General features: G+C 59.2%; 1 protein-coding gene across 6 annotated transcripts in view; it reads left to right on the top strand.

Annotated features, from left to right (window-relative positions):
- The first annotated feature begins 2,814 nt into the window (after window positions 1-2,814).
- Window positions 2,815-19,675, top strand: part of DOT1L (DOT1 like histone lysine methyltransferase) — a 67,058-nt gene continuing 50,197 nt past the window's right edge. For 4 of the 6 annotated variants that reach the window (XM_064574078.1, XM_064574076.1, XM_064574094.1 and 1 more), the window contains exons 1-2: window positions 2,815-2,992; window positions 19,522-19,565. In XM_064574078.1, the coding sequence (XP_064430148.1) occupies window positions 2,912-2,992; window positions 19,522-19,565 (125 nt within the window). In that variant the 5' untranslated portion in view covers window positions 2,815-2,911. Of the gene's footprint in view, window positions 2,993-3,024; window positions 4,963-19,521; window positions 19,566-19,675 lie in introns of those variants that run through there. The other 2 variants (XM_064574103.1, XM_064574089.1) reach the window with 2 other exon arrangements.

The raw sequence follows: 19,675 nt of genomic DNA, 5'->3' as shown, positions 1-19,675 counted from the left end.
TGCTAGCCTCACCCCTGGTCGTTATAAGCACAGATGTCTCCAGACACGGCCCAGTGTCCCCTGGGGGCCGGATTGCTCCAGGTGAGAGCAGTGGGCCCCTTTCATTTCAAGGTCTGCATTTAAAGCTGCCCCCTCTCCCTTTCCTTTTCTTACTTTAGTGATCTCCCTGACACCATTCCTGTATAATAAATTACATCTTATCAGCTTATTGTTTGCTGCCCTTCCTGGAACGTAAGTTCTATGAGGACACGGGTTTCCATCCACTGTCCTGGCTACTAGGTTCCCAGCACCTGGAAGAGGGCCTGCTATGTAGTAGCTGCTTATGAAATACTTGTTGAATAACGGAGTTGAGCAAAGACACGAGTGGATGAATGGTTAGCAGGAAGGAAGGCAGGTGCAGGGAGATTTTCTTTCTGGCTGCGTGGGGATGGGAGATAAATCCTAAATAGAGTGAACAACCATCCCTGTGTGCCCAGAACAGAGGGGTTCCCTGGGTTTCCAGTGCTGAGACTGGGACAGTCCTGGGCAAACCAGACGGCTGGTCGCCCTACAAACTACCATAACAGTACCAACAGCAATGCTGGTGGCAAATAACTTCCATGTAGCAGGCACTGTTCTGGCACTTTCTATGGTAACTGACTTGACCCTCTCAAACATCCTGGGGCAGGGACTGGGGGCATCGGCTGCTCAAATGAGGAAACGAGCAGAGGTGGAGACACTCACCCGGCAGGGAAGGGAGGGCTGGGATTGGAATTCTGTGGGTACAGGGCAGGTGTAAAGCATACTCTGGGGCCACACCTTGTCTGTGGAGTCCAGGAAGGTTCTGGAGGAAGTGAGCAGAGAACAAGACTGATGGCAGAGGGAGGAGTCTTGGGGAAGCACGTTCCAAGCAGGGGAACGGCACGTGCTGAGGGCCCGGGGCCAAGGTCACCCTCCTCCAGGGCTTGTCTTGACATCCCTCAGATGGTGGGGGACAACGGGCAGGGGAGGGGGGGGATGGGAAGCTGCTGTCTGCAGCCACTCTCCGGTTGGCTGCCTGAGTCAGGGTCTGAGAGGTCCCTGGGGGTCTCTCTGCAGGAAGGAGAGAATAGACAGAGGGAGGGGGGAAGGAAGGAGGGGAAGGGATGGAGGAGGAGGCAGGAGGGAGAGAGGGAGGGAGGGTGTTTCCTGAGACACATGCTTTGGCTGCCTCTGTGTCCTATGGGATGGAAGCTGAAAATAGCCTGAGAGCCCGGGAGCCCGAGGTGGCTGACTGGCTCTCTTCACTGGGAGGATGAAGGGTGGCTCTGGGCTTTGGGTTCCTCAGGCTGGGGACCCTAACCCTTGTCCCAGGCTGTCCTTAGCTCACAAAGTCCAGTCTAGCTAAGTTATCCATGGGGGGTTTGTCCCTCTTCGGAGCCTTCCTTCCTTGTCACCTGGGTGACTGTCTGGCCCCCTCAGTCCTCTTCCTTTACCACCCCCCCAACCTCCCAATGTGTTCCCTGCATAGCAACCAGAGGAATCTGTTTTTAGAAAGCTTTTTATTGATAGACATACAAAAAGTGCATGATGGATACTTTTTCACAGGTGAATGTCCCTGTGTCACCCCTCTGATTCCTGAGCTAACCACTGTCCTGACTTTTTAAAGATTTATTTATTTATTTGACAGAGAGAGACACAGCGAGAGAGGGAACACAAGCAGGGGGAGTGGAGGAGGGAGAAGCAGGCTTCCCGCGGAGCAGGGAGTCCGATGTGGGGCTCGATCCCAGGACCCCGGGATCATGACCTGAGCCGAAGGCAGACGCTTAACGACTGAGCCACCCAGGTGCCCCAGGGCACCAGTTAAATTTTATTTTTTATTTTAATTTTTTAAATTTTTTAAGATTTTATTTATTTGACAGAGAGAGAGACAGCGAGAGAGGGAACACAAGCAGGGGGAGTGGGAGAGGGAGAAGCAGGCTTCCCGCTGAGCAGGGAGCCCGATGCGGGGCTCGATCCCAGGACCCCGGGATCATGACCTGAGCCGAAGGCAGACGCTTAACGACTGAGCCACCCAGGTGCCCCAGGGCACCAGTTAAATTTTATTTTTTATTTTAATTTTTTTAATTTTTTAAGATTTTATTTATTTGACAGAGAGAGAGACAGCGAGAGAGGGAACACCAGCAGGGGGAGCGGGAGAGGGAGAAGCAGGCCTCCCGCGGAGCAGGGAGCCCCACGCGGGGCTCGATCCCGGGACCCCGGGACCCCGGGACCCCGGCCCGAGCCGAAGGCCGACGCCCAACGGCCGGGCCGCCCAGGCGCCCCTCGACGCTCTTGGGTGCGCGGGGCGGGCCGCGTACCCCAAGCGGCAGCGCAGGCCTCCCGGGCCGCGGGCGTCCCATGCCACGAGGAGTTACGGCTCCGCTGGGCGCGGGCGGTCCCCCGGGCCCCCGGTCTCCGGGGCGGGGCTCGAACCCGCCATCCCAGGGCGGCGGCGGCGGCGGCGGCGGCGGCGGCCGAGGGCAGCCGAGGACGTGCGTGCCGCGTCGTGTGGGCGAGCCCACGGGGAGGGGCGGCGGGGGGGGGCGCGCGCGGCGCGGCGGGCGGGGCGGCGGGCGCGCGCCGGGCCCTCGCGCCGAGCGCCCCCGCGCGCGCGCGCAGAATGGTTCGGCCCGGCCCGCGGCTCATTGTGCTCGCCTCGCGCCGGCCCAAGATGGCGGCGGCGCTGGGGGCCCCGGGCCTGTGAGCACAAAGAGGAGCCGGGCGCCGGGCGCGAGCGCGGCGGCGGCGGCGGCGGCGGCGGCGGCGGCGGCCGAGGCCGGGCCGGGCCCCCCCAGCCGCCCGCCCCCCCGCCCGCCCTCCCCCGCCCGCCGCCGCGCCCCGCCCCGCCGGCGGCGCCGCGCCCCTCCCCCAGCCGCCCGACTAGCATGGTGCGGCGGCCGCGCGCGCCGACATGGGGGAGAAGCTGGAGCTGAGGCTCAAGTCGCCCGTGGGCGCCGAGCCCGCCGTCTACCCGTGGCCGCTGCCGGTCTACGTGAGTGCCCCGCGCCCCGCGGCCCCGCTCCCCCGGCCCCGCGGCGGACCGGCCGCCGGCGCCGGGAAGCCCCGCTGCGGGGGCGCCCTGCCGCCCGGCCGTTGGCGGGGCGGGGGGCGTCTGCGCCCGGCGCCGTCCGGGTGCCCGGCCTCGTAGTCCCCGCGCTGTTTCCCGGCCCCGCCGAGGTCGGGGCCCGGGGCCGCTCCGTCCGCCGCTCCCGAGGGACCCCCGGGAAATGACCGGCCGGCGGCAATTCACCGGGGCGGCCGCGTCCCCGGGGCCGCTCGGACCCGGCGGGCTGCCGTTGGGCGCGGGCGCGGGCGCGCGGCGGGGGCACCGGGGCCTGCGGGGCGCCCGGCGGGGAAGCCCGCGCGCCCCGCCCCTCGCGCGCGCTCCGTGTGTGTCAGTTTTTGGAAACGTCGCGGCCGGGGGCGGGCGCGGGGGCGGGCGCGGGCGCGGCGACCGCCCGCGAGCGGGGCTTGGCTGCCGGCCCCGGCGTCTCCGCGGTCGGGGGCTTTCGCGGTTTCCAGCCCGCCGCGCGCCCCGGAGCGTTCTATTTTTGCTCGTCCTGCGGCCGGAGGCGAGGTCGAGCCCGGGCCCGGGCCTTTCCGGCTGGCGAAGCGTGTGTGTCCGGCCGCCGGGGCGGTGGGCAGGGCGGGAAGACCGACGTCCAAGGTGACGAAAGTGGGGAGCACCTTCAAAACTCCAACCGTTCCGCCGGCCTCCGCCTCTCTCCGCCCTTGTGACAGCGCCCCGCATGCACCAGTTGGCTGGCCAGCGCATGCTTTAAAATTGAGTTATTTTTTTATCCGTAGCTCGCACGCGGTGCAGCTCCAGGGGTTTTGACAGGTCCATCCCAATCAGGCCGCTGTCCGCCCTCCGCGTGCCCTCCCACCAGCTCAGCTCTTTCCGCTCGGCTCCGAAGTCTTGTCTTTTCCGGGAAGCCACACGAATGGAGCCAACAGCAGGCAGCTTTCTGGCCCGGGAGGGCATCTCTGAGACTCATCCACGTTGCTGCGGGTGTCCGCAGCCCGTCCTTTCCATTGCTCTGTCCCGTTCCGTCTTTTCATCTCCCTGTTTCACTGCCCGGTGGTGGCCTTGTGGGATGTTTCCAGTTAGAAACAAAGCTGCTGTGAGCGTGTGGGGGCAATTTCTGCGCGAACTTGGCTTCTCACCTTGGGAAGCATGCAGGGGGAGGACGGTGGGGCCTGTGCGGCTCTGTGTGACGCTTTTGCATCTCCCGGGTTGGCACTGTTGGGCATTGGAAGACCGAGGGAATGCACTGTGACCCACTGTCCAGCCCTGGACACCAAGGCGAAAGTTCACCCAGAGACAGCCACCGGGTGCCCCTCACCGCCATCTTTTATTTGGAGCAGAGCAAGGCCCACAGGGATTTGCACCTGGTGTAAACTAGGCCTTCCGTGCTGGGCCTGGCTTCCTAGCGGCCGCTGGTTCTGAACTGCGGAGCGTCTTTCCCTCACTGGCCGGGACCTCGCTTGGCCGGGGGATGGGATAGTGCTGCCCGCCTGGCCAGGCGCTCTGCCTGACGTCAGCAGGCCCTTTCCTGGTGTGCTTGTCCCACTGCCAGGCCCGTGGGCAGGCGGGCCCCGTGAAATCCTCTGCTAGTGCGGTGACAGCCGACGCTCCTGCTGCAGCTTTGTGGCGATGTCTGTTAACTTCCCGTATCCCTGCTGACGAAGTTTGCTTTCTCATGTGAAGCGAGGGCCAGTGCTTTCAGAAGGGTTCATATTTTGTGATGATTCGATGATGACTATGTTAAGAAAACGGACGACTTCATAAGTTAACTTTTCAGGAGGTCAGACTGTCAGGTCAGACTGTTGATTACGTGTGCGAGATGACTGGGCCCGTTTGTTCATGGATCCATTCATTCTGCCAGCACCTACTGGTTGCTTCCGGTGCTCCTGGGGCCGCAGAGGACAGTGGACAGTATTCGCACGCTCAGGAAACGTGTAAGCATAGGGAGGTGGGAGATCTATAAACCCACGAGTTCAGCAGTTATGTGGCCACATAGATAGCTGCCGGCTGAGGTGGTCCTGGAGGGAGGGGCTGCTGGTTTTGTCCTGGGGGAGGTGTGGGTTGCTGCTTGGAGGTGGGGGCATCTGCAGGAGGAAGTACCAACAGTCACAACCACCGGCACTGGGAAATGTCCAGGGTCAGAAACAGGCTTTTTGGGAAATTAACAAATGGGAGGGAAGGTGGGGGCGGTGGCGGCTGAGTTTTGTTGCTTCCATGACTTAAGCGTTCTCGGATACTCACCTACAGCTCAAGGTGGCTCTGGTCTTAGTGGGAAAACCAGGTCCCAGCTGGAAGGGGGGTAGTAGTATTTTTGGCTGCCTGGCTGCGGGGCAAGAACCTTCGAGGGCGTGGAGTGGTCCATCTCCTCCATGACTTATTAAGCCTGTGGGCGGGGGAGCAGCCCCATCGTGACTGTCCCCGCCTTCAGCTTCCTCCCGGGGAGCCCACGATCTGATGAATGCCCTCTGAGCAGTCATGCCCTTTATGCAGGAGGATGAGTGGGTGGGCAGAGTGAGCCATCCCTCCCTGTGACTCAGAAAATATTTTCTGATGCTGACCTAGGCTTGTGTGAGCCTTCTGTCTAATCCGCACTCAGGTGGAAGGCAGATTAACCCTTAGACAACCTTGTGTGGGCGGAGTAGCTACTTCAGAGGGGGGAGGGGTAATCAGAAAAGCCTGTCTGTCATATGTGGCTGTTAGTTTTCATAGTCGGGTCCCTAGGATCCAAATGCCTGCCGGTACTCTGTTCTGGATGGGTAGGGGACGGAGGGAGCAGGAACTTCGGATGTTCCCTAGGGAGGCAGGGGCGGAGCTGCAGGGCACCTGCCTGCCCAGTCTCCCTCTGGGAGCTCTGCTTTTTTTCCCCTTAAACTATTAAATAATTTCGAAATAATCGTATATGCACCTGAAGCCATAAGAAGTAACAGGGGCGCCCGGATGGCTCAGTTGGTTAAGTGTCTAACTTTTGGTGTCAGCTCAGGTCATGATCTCAGTGTTGTGAGATTGAGCCCCGAGTTGGACTCTGCACTCAGCCGGGAGTCTGCTTCTCTCCCTTTCCCTCTGCCCCGTGCTGTCTCTCTCTCTCTCTCAGATAAGTAAATCTTATAAAAAAGAAAGAAGGAAAGAAAGAAAGAGCAGAGACATCCTGTGTTCTCCTTATCCAGCTCCCCCAGTGGTGACATCTTACATCCAGAGCGCAAGATGAGCATTCAAGATACAGAGCATTTTGGGGTCCTCTGGTGAATGTGGGACCGGTGGGCTGCCAGGGTTCTTCTGCATTTGGGAGCAACTGGGTCCTGGGCCCCATGCCTCTCTCGGGAAAGTTCTTACTCTGCCTGACTTCCCCTGCAAAGTGTGCCTGGGTCTCCCTAGCTGTGGGAATAATGTTCCTGTTTCCTTCCTCTTGCTCAGGGTTGTACTTCCTGAAGCCTCTCTCTGCTTTCTCTGTCCCCTTGAGGTGTCCCTACAGTTCCCACCAGTGGGGGCTCCTGCTAGCCCAGGCCACGGTATTGATTCCACAGGTATTTGCCGAGGACCTGCCGCTTTTTGGGGGGTGCCGGGGTGTCGCTCTGCCACTCCACAGCCCACACGTGGCTCCGGCCTGCCCCTCAGTGCCTCGCCATTCCCTTGCTCCATGCTCTCCTAGCTCCTGCTCTTCCTGAACGCAGTCTTCCTTCTCCCCGACCCGCATCCCGCTTCCAGTTCCGAGCCCGTGGGCCCTCTCCCCTGCGCTGTACCAGCCCTTCTTCCTGTCTGTTGTGTGGCACCTGGGGTGCTGCCAGTGGAGGTTGGGAGGTCAAGGGCTCTGGGCTTTACCATGCAACCGCCCTAAGCCTCACTTTCCTCTCTCTAGAGAGACTTGGGCTTGAGTTCCACTCAGCTAGTCATGGGGGTGTGTGGGCTAGTGTGCAGAAAGCATTAGCTTCACTCCACGTGCTGTGGGGGTGGGGGGTGTGAGTGATGGATACTCACTCTGATAACGCTTTTGTCGTTTAAAAACCCAACCCTTCTTTTTAGGAGTTGGGGGACAGGGCTTTCTGGGCTTTGTGGTAGGGCTAGGGATAGAGGAGGACGCAGGTGCCGGTGGGGGGTAGTGTGGCCTGTGGGACCACAGGAGCCCCCATGGGGCTCAGGTTTCTGCTCTGGATGGCTGTTTTGCTGTGACCTGTTGAAAGGGGTGAACCGGGTTGTTTCCCCTGGGGTGCATGTGGCTCACTGCGGCTGGGCTGCATCCCTGGCCTGGCAGTTCGGGTTGTCTGCCCCAGATGTGCCGGGTACGGGAGGCCAGGCGCAGGGGCCTGGGCACGGCGAGGGTCCAGGAGGACAGTCAACAGGAGGGGGCAGTGCTGGGGCTTGTGGGTTTCGTTTACAAGTAACAGCTTTATTGCAAGGTAATTCACACACCACTCCGTCTATCCATCTAAAGTACGTTGCCACAGACCAGTCCATTCACAGGGTTGTACAACTGCCGCCTTTAGTCTCAGAACATTCCATCACCCTAGAAGGAAACTCGTCCCCGTCAGCTATCACCTCCCCCCCCCCCCCCAGCCCCCGAGAGCCCCCTTCCCGTCCGCGGATGAGCCCGTTCTGGACGTGTCACCCACGTGGACTCACACCCCGTGTGGCCTTCTGTGTCCGGTTCCCTCCCTGAGCGTCGTGGGCTTGGGGTCCGTCCCCGGGGCCGCGCGTGTGGGCGACTCTCCTGCTCACGGCTGAGTGATGTTCCTCTCCACGTATGGATCAGGTGGCCACGGCTGCTGCTAGGATGCCACAGTTCCAGACTCCTTCCTCGTGGGGGCTCCTTCCTCTGGACCCCCTGGTCATTGGATTGCACGGAGCACGGCGTCCGGGGCTGTGTGGGACCGAGTCTGCGCCAGAGTGAGGTCTGATGGGCCCTGCTGCTCTGGCCTTCTGGACGGCTATGGCTGGAGCCTCCGCACCAGCGCTGCCGGGCCTGCCCGGGCGTGGCTCCTCAGACCACTCTCCGGTGCTCCTTAGCACGCCCTCCCGTTTTCCCTCTCCCCTCCCCCAGCTGTATTATGGCCGCGGGGGGATCCCTGTGGCCCACCCTGCTTCCCACGGCGACTCGAGGGGCTCGCGTGTCGATTCCTTCGTTGGAGCGCCTCTTCGAGATCGTTGGCCACGGCCACGCCGCAGGCCCGGTGTGCTGCTGGGATGGCGTTGCGCGGGCCTCCCTTGCCCTGGAGACCTGGGGGCTGCGGGTCTGGTGGGCCGGGTGCTTTTAGATGTGGCCCAGTCCTCTGAGCAGTCCTGTTTGTCAGGGTTGGCGCTGGGCAGCGTGGCCCCGTGGAGAGGGGTGCAGTGGGGGTGGTGGCAGGAGCCATGGCCTCCTTCCTGGTGAGTCACTGCTGGCTGTCGTCACAGAGCTGAAACATTCCCTGAGAGCCAGGGTGCGTCACAGGTGAGTGGTTGGCTCGGCTCCCCCTCCCCCGGGAGAAGTTACCTGAGCAGCATAAGCTGCCCTCCTGGCCCCTTTGCAGCGTGACATTGTTTTGGGGGCCATGCAAGTTTAGTCCTTAAAACTATGAAGCTCAAAAGCAGCGGCTGGGTGACTTGACTTTTTCTACAGCTTGGGGGAGTGAATTTGCTGCTCTCACGGATCCTATGCTTCATCGTGGTAGTGACTGGCTTCCTGTCACTCAGCCCAAGCAGGCGCCCCCAGTGTGACCACAGTCACTGTGTGGGTCTTTAAGTAACTGTCCCCTTCTCTCCCTGTGCCGCCTCCTACCATGGACAGCAGGCCCAGAGCCCCTGGGGTACCCATAGACACCAGGGCTGTGAGCTGGGAGATTGTCTCCCCTGCGCAGATCTCTCATTGTGTGGGTACGTGGAGTCTGAAGACCCAGCCAGTTGAGAGCGGAGGTCTGGGAGAAGGACCAGCACAAACAGGAGGGCTTTCCAGCGTAGGTGTGTCCTCACGGGGTCCGGTTTACAGACGAGGGAGCCACGCACAGAGATGACAAGACCTGTCCCAAGTCCTGTCCCTCCCGGATGGCAAGCCCTCCCGCGGAAGGGCCCCGCGCTTGGTTGAATGCTGTGGGGTGGTTAACCACGTTTGAACGGGAGCGCCCTGGGCCCTCCCGAGCCGCCGTCTTTGCCAGGTCTCCGGCCTCTCGCCCTGCCCCACTCTGCACCCTTCCTGAGGGCTAAGTGTGAACTGCAGACCTGAGCCCTCGTTCACCTCCCAGAGCACCATCAGTAGCTGTGCTCGGCCTCGGGGGAGCTCCCAGACTCTGCCTGCTCTGGGCACCGCACATCGACCTTCCTCCCCTCTAGGCTGACCTCCAGGGTGATTAATACCCTCCCATCCCGGCCTTCTTACCATTGTTTTGTGCTCTTTACTTATTTGTACACATGGCCTGCCTTTCTGGGTTCTTGCTTATTTGAACTGGAAAAGGTGCTATCGCTATAAATACTTGAATTGGTCATGTTAAGAACAAACCATAAATTAACTGCTTTTGCTCCCCCTGCTTAGCTTAACCATGAACTCAGCCCGAAGTGGCGCTGTTTTAAAGTGATTAGGAATTAGGGTTTATTTTGTCAAAGGGCCATGTAGTAGTCTCTGTGAAAGGGCAGCTTCTGGATGAAATTTAAGGTGATTATTAAGATAGCAGATTGACCACGTTGAGTGTTGAGATGTTTAAACAGATTCAGACTGTAATGTATTACGTTTCTCAATGTGGGTGTTATGTTACACATTTTCCTTATTTCTGAGTTGAGGAATACAAAACTTTAGCAGGGGAAAGGGACTGTAAAATTTATGGAATTACTAATATATTCAGAAGCCTTCAAGTATGCTCTTTATTTATTTATTTATTTTATTTATTTATTTATTTATTTATTTATTTATTTATTTATTTATTTTTAAGTAAGCTCTAGGCCCAATGTGGGGCTTGAACTCACGACCCTGAGATCAAGGGTTGCATGCTTTCCCGACTGAGCCGGCCGGGCGCCTCTAAGTGTGTTGTGTTTATCATTATAGTGCTCCTGCCAAGTAAGAAGGCAGCAGGCAATGTCCCCGTCAGGTGGCTAGAAGGCCTTCTCTGGGTGGGGATGGGGGTGGGCTGACGGACTGCGTGTGCCCTGGAGCACATGCAGACCCCGATAGCACCTTTCTCGTTTGTCTGCATTTGGAGAACCTTCTGAGTCTCACTTTCCTGTGCGACATTTTTGCACTTGGAAAGGATTTTATTTTTACTTCTACTCTTTTTTAAAGATTTTATTTGTTTATTTGAGAAAGAGAGAGAGAGAGCAAAGGAGAGCTCAAGCAGGGGAGGAGAGGGAGAAGCAGACTCCCCACGGAGCAGAGAGCCCGATGCGGGGCTCCATCCCGGGACCCTGAGGTCATGACCTGAGCCGAAGGCAGACGCTCAACCGACTGAGCCACCAGGTGCCCCTGGAAAGGATTTTTTTTTTTTAATTTAATTTTTTAATTTATTTATTTTTGAGAGAGAGAATGACAGAGAGAGAGAATGAGAGGGGTGAGGGTCAGAGGGAGAAGCAGGCTCCCCGCTGAGCAGGGAACCCGATGCGGGACTCGATCCCGGGACTCCAGGATCATGACCTGAGCCGAAGGCAGTCACTCAACCAACTGAGCCACCCAGACGCCCCGAAAGGATTTTAGACAGAAGAGCGTGTTGTACAAATAGAACAGAGTTGCTGTAACCCTCACTCAGCTGCCCGTGGCACCAGGATCCAAGCCGGGGCTCAGCGCTGAGGAGACTCAGGACTCCGTGTCCCTTTCTGCTCAGGTCCAGCCCAGGTCCCCTTAGTGTTTAGTTGTTGTGTGTCCTCAGCTCTAACCTGGGGCAGTCCCTCATGTCTCCGGAAAGGCCAGCACCTGTCATGACCTGCCCACCCTGCAGGGGCCTTAGTGTGGGGTTGGAAGTGCATTCTTGGCAGGAGTCCCACAGACTGACGCTGTGTCTCCTCGGGCTGTGTCACCTCTGAGGCTGCTGAGGCCGTGCATCTTCCTGTGGACGGTGCTGACCTTGAGCCCTGGTTGTGGCGGCAGTGCTGGGTCCCTCTCCCGTCCACGGTCAGGTTGCTGCTACGTTCCCCTCTTTCCCGGGGGGCAGGGTGCGTCGAGGCTGTCTGGGACCCTGGGAGGCCTTGCCTACAGCAGTCGCTGCAGCCCCCGCATCGTGGGGCTTTCTCCTTTCCTCCACCGCACTCCCACGTTGACTGCAGTTCCTGTCCGGGAGAGCTGCGGCTGTCCTCCACTTACACGTTTCTAGCCTCTGCGTGGACTGCATTCTCCGGGTGATGGTCCAGTCTCTGAGGAGCTTGTTGCTCACGTTCTGGAGCCGGCCCCCCGGGAGCGCCTCCGGGCTTTCTCCTGGGGCCTGGGCCTGCCCATGCCCCTTTGGGGACACGTCTTTGCTGCCTGGTGCACAGGATGTCGAGGCTTGTCTTGTGTTTTCCCTGCCCCAGCCCTGGAATCGGCCATTCCTCCAAGGAGCCAGGTTCCTTTTCAGAGTCCTGTGGAGGAGAGTACCAGTGCTGGGCACGGTCGTGCAAACCTGGATTTAAAACCGTGAAGGAGCTGTGGCCTGCCCAGCCCTCGCCACCGCTCTGAGGGCCTGTCCCTCCACGTGGGTTCTCAGGGGCGCAGAGGCCTCCTGGCTGTGCGCGGTTTTCCGCTGGGCGTGGGCAGCTGCCGCGGAGGGTGCCTGGCACCTCGGGTCGGAGCGGGGCTGCCTTGCCTGCTCCAGGGTTCCTGGGCCAGCCGCAAAGGTGCATTTTGTCAGGAGCCACTGTTTGCGGCCATTTTTGGCGCCGGGTGCCACTGCCGGCTGAAATTCCACCTTCCCAGCTGCCACTTCTGGTTGGATTTCTGCTTTCCCACCTGTGTCCTCCTCCCTGCCTTCGGCCCGGAGGCCTGTTCCTTCTTGGCCGGCTCCTCGTCCCCTCCTTTGGTCCTGGGCCACCCTGTGAACGCTGGCTGTGTATCGCCTGTGCCCTGGGGATCACGGTCTTCGTTTGCTTGGGCTGCGCTGATGGGATACTGTGGGGGGCGGCTTGAAACATAGACACTGATTTCTCATGGCCCCGGAGGCTGGCAGTCCGAGGCCATGGTGCCGGCAGGGCTGGTACCTGGGGAGGGTCCACTTCCCGTGCAGCCCCGCCTTCTCGCTGTGTCCTCACGTGACCAAGAGAGAGTGCTCTGTCCCTTCATCCCCTTACATGGGCACTGATCGCACAGGGGTCCCCACCTTCGTAACTTCCCTTAACCCTATCACCTCCTCCTGTCTCCTAAGGCCCTGTCTCCTAATACCGTTCCGCGGGGGTCAGGGCTCTAGCGTGTGCATCTGGGGGACCCAAACATTCTGTTCTTCACAGTGTCCCTGTGTCTCACCATCTGGCCCCTCCAGCAGCTCCGAGAGTACTTCCATGTTGGTGTCTTTGTTCAGCTTCTTCTTTTTTGGAGTGTGTTGGCTGGAGATCCAGCTCACTTGGCTGGGCCTGGCTCCCCGCCTGTGACAGCCCTGGCTGGGTGCAGTGCTCTGTATTTGCGTTTCTTTATGAGGCCTGTGTCCATCGCGCGCACCTCGGCCTTGGCCTGGCCTGTCCTCAGGTATGGTTGGCGGGGCTCGCTTCCACCGCCTTCCTGGATGGAGCCCATAGGGCAGGCGCTCCATTGCTGCCACCCTGCTCTGCCCTTGCTGGGGGTGTGTAGACATCTGGGACTGGCTGTGGACGCGGCTGGCGTGATTCTGTGCAGCCTGGGATCTCTGCTGCCCTGCACGAATTTGCTCATCTTCACATGAAAGCCTGTCCCTTTTTGATGCTCAGGCCCTGCAGGGGCCACATTGTGCTGGTCTGCTGTCCTCTCCGCTGCCCCCTGCCCCCGGTCCCAGGTGCTCGGGCACACAGGCGGACAGGTGAGGCTGAGCACCCCAGCCAGGCCCCTAGGCCCTGTGCTCTCCACCCTGCTGGGCTTTGTAGCTGCAGCCCTCTGGTCTTCCTCCCGGACCCAGTGTTCTGGATGCCTGCTGACTTTGCACTGTGTCCTTCTTCACTCCCACCAGATCTCTGCCATCAGAGCCCTGCCACTGATAGAGACAGACAGCAGGCCTCCCGCCATGTCCCATCACCCCACCTTCATTCTCTGCCCTTCTCCACGCCTTAGAGCTCTGCCTGCACGTCGCCATCCCATCCACGGCAATTCCCACGTCAGTTTACTCAGGGCCGTGGCTCTCAGAGTGGGGTCCCAGAGCCGGCAGCCTTCGCATCACCTGGGAACTTGTTAGGAATGCAGATTCCCGGACCCCCAGACTTGCTGAATCTGAGACTTCGTGGGTGGGCCCCATCTGTGCTCAGGAGCCGTCCAGGGGATTCTGACGCTTGGCACAGTGTGAGACCCCTGCTTCAGAGGACAGCTTGGGTTCTGCCCTCCGCCTGTGAATCCTGATGGGAGCCGAGGGCACTCCCTGGATGTTGTTCTTGTTGCAAACGGAGTCAGGAGAATGGAGCTGGCGGGCGGGTTCCCCGGGCATGCACCCCTCTGTGCACCTCTTGGTCTTCCCTCTGCAGCCCGCCTCTCACCGACACCCCTCCAGTCGTGCAGAGGAGGTCTGAGTGCTCTGGAGCCTGGGCTCATGCCCTTGTGGAGGGCATCTCAAAGACCCTCCTGTGCACGCTTCTTGTGCTGAGACTACAGACCTGCCGGGGACAGGCTGGTGGCGGAGCCAGACCTTGAGTTCTTGTCCTGGGCGCTTGTTCTCAGGTTTGTCCTCAGGGTACAAGAGGGGGCTGGGCCTGGCCTAGTGAGGCAGCTGGGGCTCCCCGCACGCTCTGTCCCTCTGTGCGTGTGCCGTCCACACACCGTCTGTGCTGGGCAGTGCTGAGGACACAAGGGCCAGTGGCCTCACACTGCCACCGGAGTTGGGGAGGCGAGTTTCACGGCAGGGACGAGTTTCGTGTCACCTCCGGGTGTGACGACTGCCCCCTGAGCGGTGTGCAGTGTAAGACAGGGACAGATTGTACTTGTCATGGATGTTTTCACATGCTCCCCGAGGTGGAGGGCCTAGTGCAGCCTGGTGCCCGGTGCCTGCTCTCCCAGTTAGCTGCGTTCGCTAAGCAGGGTTCGTATGGAAGAACCTCTCTCAGCTGCTCCGTGTGGACGCTCCAGTGCAACTCATGGTAAGAGAGTGGGCCAGTCCCCACTCTGCAAACAGACGTTCATGCTGTGACCAGCGCCAGGCTGGGGACACGGGCTGTGTGTGTGTGTGTGTGGAGGGGTCCCTGTAAGGACCCCAGGGTTGGGGCACAGGAGGAGGAGGAAAGGGGGGTATCCCTGGGTCACAAGACAAGGGCTGCTCATATTCATGAGCAGGCTTCCTTGGGGCTGTTCTCAGTCTAACCTTTCCGGGTGGCTTCTGGCCTCTTTCTCCTGAAGGCCGCATCCACAAGTTGGAGTTTCTGAATCATTTATGGTGACCAGTGCATCTTAAATTACACACCTCAGGGCTGCCAGTGGCAGCTGGCCAGTCCCTGAAAGGATCATTCTGAGACCTTTGGAGGCCCTGTCATAAACTTTTTTCTTCCTTTTCTCTGCTTTTAAAGCATTGAGAAAGCTGGATTTCATTTTCTCACAAGAAGAGATCAAATTCCAGGCACCTCTGCCTTTCCGGGTCTGTGGGTCTCGTGTGAGGCGAGTCAGCCTGGCAGGCTGTGTGGGCTCCTGGGAGGATGGGGCGAGGGGTGCGAGCCCTGCATCTGCCCGGGCCTGCCGCACGGCAGCTGCTCAGGCTCCTGTCGGCAGTGCTTGCCCCTGCCCTGCTGTGCGCGGGGCTAGGCAGCTCGTCCTGTAACTGTGGTGCTGCCCTGACCCAGACCCTTGTGGTCAGGGGCGTTTTTAGAGTCACCTGTGCTCCCGGGCTGGCTCAGCAGCCTTAACACAGAATCTGTACCGGTTAGCTGTGGCTGCGTAACAAATTAATCCAGATTAGCAGCTTAATGCAACACACGTTTATTTTCTCAGGGTTTCCGTGGTCAGCAGTCCAGGAGCAGACGTAGCTGGGTGGTCCTGGCTCGGGGTCTCTCATGAGATTGTGGTCAGCACATTGGCCAGGTGGGGCTGCCTCATCTGAAGGCTGGACCAGGGCAGGAGGAGCTGTTCCCGCCGGCTCCCTTGTGGGGCTGCTGGTGGGAGGGAGGCCTCGGCTCCCCACCGCGTGGGCCTCTCCGTGGGGCTGCCGGTGGGAGGGAGGCCTCAGCTCCTCACCACGTGGGCCTCTCCGTGGGGCTGCTCATGACCTGGCAGCTGGCTTCTCTCGAGTGAGTGATCCGAGAGAGAGAGAGGGGGCGCTTTGGTGGAAAGTTCCAGACTAACCACCTTCATCACCTCTGTAGCTGCTTGTCCTGGTGCTGGGTGAGTCTGATGGTCTCTTCTGTAGATCCTGTGACATGGTGTCTTGGCTTTTTCAGGGTCAGTCAGTACAGGAGTCAGGTGAGCTCCTGCCAAAACTCTGAATCTGGGTTTCATTAACTGTGTGGACAGCAGCAGAGTAGGGTCATCATGTGAGTGTCTTACAAACTCAGTATTTTCCTAGTGGGGTGGGGGGTGCTTTTAATGCTAGGCGGCATTACTTCTGCAGATGTTTTTGTTGTTAACAGCTTTTTTTTTTTTTTAAGATTTTATTTGACAAAGAGAGAGACAGCGAGAGAGGGAACACAAGCAGGGGGAGAGGGAGAGGGAGAAGCAGGCTTCTCACTGAGCCAGGAGCCCGACATGGGGCTTGATCCCAGGACCCTGGGATCATGGTCCGAGCCGAAGGCAGACGCTTAACCATCTGAGCCACCCAGGCGCCCCTGTTAACAGCTTTTTTGAAGTATAATTCACATACCAAATAACACCCATTTAGAGTGTGCAATATTCGCAGAGTTGTGCAGTCATCACTATCAATTCCAGAAACTTCCATACCGCAAGGAAGCCCCATCCCCATTAGTGGTCACCCCCACTCCCCTCCCCAGCCCCCTGCCCCCACGAGCCCCCTTCCCGTCCATGGATGAGCCCATTCTGGACGTGTCACCCACGTGGACTCACACCCCGTGTGGCCTTCTGTGTCTGGTTCCCTCCCTGAGCGTTGTGGACTCGGGGTCTGTCCCCGGGGTTGTGCGTGTGGGCGCCTGGCTCCTGTCCGTGGCCCAGTGTTGTGCCCGTGTGTGGGGGACAGGTTGTGTTTGTCTGTTCATCTGTTGATGGACACTTGGGGTGTTTCCACTTTTTGGCTATTAGGAATGCTGCTACTGTGACCGTGCATGCACAGATTTTCGTGTGGATGTATGTTTCCTTTGGGTGTATACTTAGGGGTAGGATTGCTGGACCGTATGGAAATTCCACTTAAGCATTTGAGGAACGGCCAGACTGCTTTCCCAGAGCAGCTGCACCATTTTACGTGCCCACCAGGCAGGTGTGAAGGCTCTTACTTCCCCATCCCCACCCCAGCACTTGGTGTCCATAGTTTGGACTCTAGCCATCCTTGTGGTTTTGATTTGTGTCCCTTCATGGCTCAGGAGGTGGAGTATCTTTTCATGTCCTTATTGGTCTTATTGGCCGGCCACTGGAGTATTTTCTTTGTAGCAGTGACCATGTCAATTCATGTTTTAATGGCCTTGTCTTTTTATTTTGAGTTATTCGAGTTACAGGCACGCATTAGGAGTCCTGTGGGTTTGGTTCCAGACCAGACCACTGCAGTAAAGCCAGTGTCTCAGTAAGACGACTCACGTGAATTATTTGGTTTCCCAGTTAATATAAAAGTTATGTTTACGCTGTACCGTAGTCTGTTAAGTGTGCGATAGCGTGATGTCTAAAAAAAGTCAATGTACTTTGCTAAAAATGTTAACTGTCATCTGAGCTTTCAGTAAGACAGAATCACTGATCACAGATCGCCGTAGCAAATATAGTAATAGTGAAGTTTGAAATATCGTGAGAATGATCAAAATGGGACACACAGACCCCAAGGGAGCCAACGCCGTGGGAGACATGGTGCTGGTAGACGCGCTCATCCCAGGGTGGCCGCAGCCCTCAGCTTGGAAAAGCGCCCTGTCTGCACAGTGCAGCCCGGTGAGGTGTGCCTGTGACAGATGCTGACGCTGTTCCGGAGAGATGACTTGCAGAATTTTTCTCTCATTCTGTGGTCTTTTCGGCTTTCTTGGTGCTGTCCTTGGAAGCATCATTATTTCATTCTGATGAAGTGCAGCTTACCTGTCTTCTTCCCCGCCCCTCCGCCCGGGGAGGATTATGTGATCATTCCGGGAAAGGGCGGCTCGCCGCCAGGCAGGGACTCTGATTGCCCTCCCCTCCGCCCTGCACGCTCCTCACCAAAGCAGTAGGTGCTGCCGTCTCCCCTGCCTCTCTTCAGGTCCCACCGCTGCCTCGTGAGAGGCGCTGGGGGCAAGTTGGTGCTCAGCGTCTCCATCTGCACAATGGACTGCTGGCTGTGCACGTGGAGGGCTTGGCACCACCTGAGCTCAGTGGTTGTGTCCCACGCTCACCTGCGTGTGTCGTGCAGTCTCCCGAGCTCCGTGGATGCCACCCACTGCTGTCGCGGTCAGATCTCCCACCTCGCTGGTGCCCACATGGCGGGTGTGGACGTAGAGGGCCAAGGGCTGAGTGGACAGGCCCGCTCGGTGATGGGCCTGGAAGCCTCCGGTCGAGCCACGTGGAAGGATGGCACTGCACGCGGGCACAGTGGTGTTTCACAGCGTGGGCTCCTAGGCGAGCAGTCCAGCAGCAGGAATTGTGGCTTCCTCCTTGTTTCCGACACTCTCACAAAATAACAGGGAAGTGCCCACGAGGAGTTTGTGGGGACTCTGAAGGTAGCAGTCTGGGTTCCTCTGGTTAGAGGAGCTCCGTGTTTGATGGGCCAGGAGGTGTGAAGACGAGGCTGAGATGAGCAGAGAAGCTGTTCCCTTATGGATGTCACCCAGCTCCTCACTCCTGCCCACCCTCCTGGTGCATCGGAGCACCTGGGTGTGTTCCCGCTTACTTGGGACCCAGAGGGTATTGCACAGGCTGGCATGGCTCACCGACAAAGCTGGGGCTCCCGTGTCAGAGGCCGGGGGTGTCTGCTGGCTCTGTGTTCCTTCCCCAGAACGTGGGGGGCAGGCAGTGCGGGGCCTTGGGACTGCTGTGCCCGCGGCCCGCGAGGAGGCTCTCCTTGCGGCCAGTTCCCATCATTCCTTTAAGGCCTTTTGAGGTTGGGCTAAAGCTGTCTTCATGTGCCCAGCAGAGCTGCCCCAGTTGTCTTCTGGCATTTACCAGGAGGTCTTGGGGCCTCTAGTTCCCATCAGTGGTCCCCACCCCAAGTTTCTGAGTCGGCAGTGTGCCGACGCTGCAGGTCAGTCAGGTTCCCCACCGTTGGGACCGCTGGGCTGCCTGCCTTCCATCTTGCCCCCCTGCCCCCGCCATACCCGGAGAACAGGACTGCAAGTGACGTGTGTCATTTGATCCTTCGTCAGTTGGAGGATATTATTAAGTACGTGGAAAGGTTGGCTCTTCATTTGCCTTAAGAAAAATAAGGCTTAGCACAAAATGCCGCACAATGTGTGATTCCATTCACGTGAAACGCCCAGAAACAGGCAAGTCCACAGAGACAGAGAGTAGATTAGTGATTGCCAGGGGCGGGGGAGTGACGGCTCATGGGGACGGGGTCTTTCTGGGGTGACGAGAGTGTTCTGGAATTAGTGCATTGCTTGCACAACGCTGGAAGGACTGAGAAGCCACTGAGTTGTGTACGTGAAGCCGGTGAGCTCCGATCTGTGAGACTCCCGTCGGCGTGGAGCTGTCGCTCCGGAAGCAAGGGTAGGGCCCACGGGTACTTGAGTCGTGCTGACCCTCACCCCGGGCCCTTGCCCCAGAATTCTTCACCTGCTGTGAAGTGCGGCAGGGGGCAGGGCGTGGACACGCCCTCTCCGTGGTGCAGCAGCTGCAGCACTCACGTCAGACAGGGCGCGTCTGGCCCTGGTTTCTGCGAGGTCTGGGCTCACCTGGCTGCCCAGACCCCACTGAGAGGCCTGGAGGGAGTGGCAGTGAGCCCCCATGCTGCGGGCCCTGTGGGGCTAGGGGGTGTCTGTGCTCTGGCGGGAGGGCGGCCCCGTGAGTTTTCCCCATGGTTGTGGTACTGGTGTTTCCCCATTTTACAGATGGGAAAACAGAGGCCTGGAGAGGTTCAGTAAGTCAGAGCCAGGCCTGTGGCTTCCAGGCTGCAGCAACACCTGGTTGGGGGGGGCGGGGCGCGTGAGGACTCAGCAGAGCGGTGGGTGCGGGGGGCCGGGAGAGGAGGGGCGGGGCGAAGACTCCATCCCAGGCCCCTGCCCCACTGCGTGCTGCGGAGGGACAGGTCTTCCCCAAGAGCGGCGTGTCCAGCGTGGGCAGGGGTCCCAGAGCAGCACCTCTTGCCCCGGGCCGGGTCCCCGCACCCTGCATCACCGGAGGGTGTAAATCCTGTCCCTTTGTCTTTCAGGACAAACACCACGATGCTGCTCATGAAATCATCGAGACCATCCGGTGAGTGCGGCACCTGCCGGGGTGGGCGGGCCCCCATGCAGGCCAGCCCAGCTGTGCTTTCTGGGCTTACAGCCTGCCCTTTGACCCCGCTTTGCCCTGCGTGGCTCCTC

Source organism: Mirounga angustirostris, unplaced genomic scaffold (assembly GCF_029215605.1).
Source record: "Mirounga angustirostris isolate CCGP_5_RB_7025 unplaced genomic scaffold, mMirAng1.0.hap1 SCAF_1, whole genome shotgun sequence".
Lineage (NCBI taxonomy): Eukaryota > Metazoa > Chordata > Mammalia > Carnivora > Phocidae > Mirounga > Mirounga angustirostris.
This window is presented reverse-complemented; position numbering and strand designations above follow the sequence as displayed.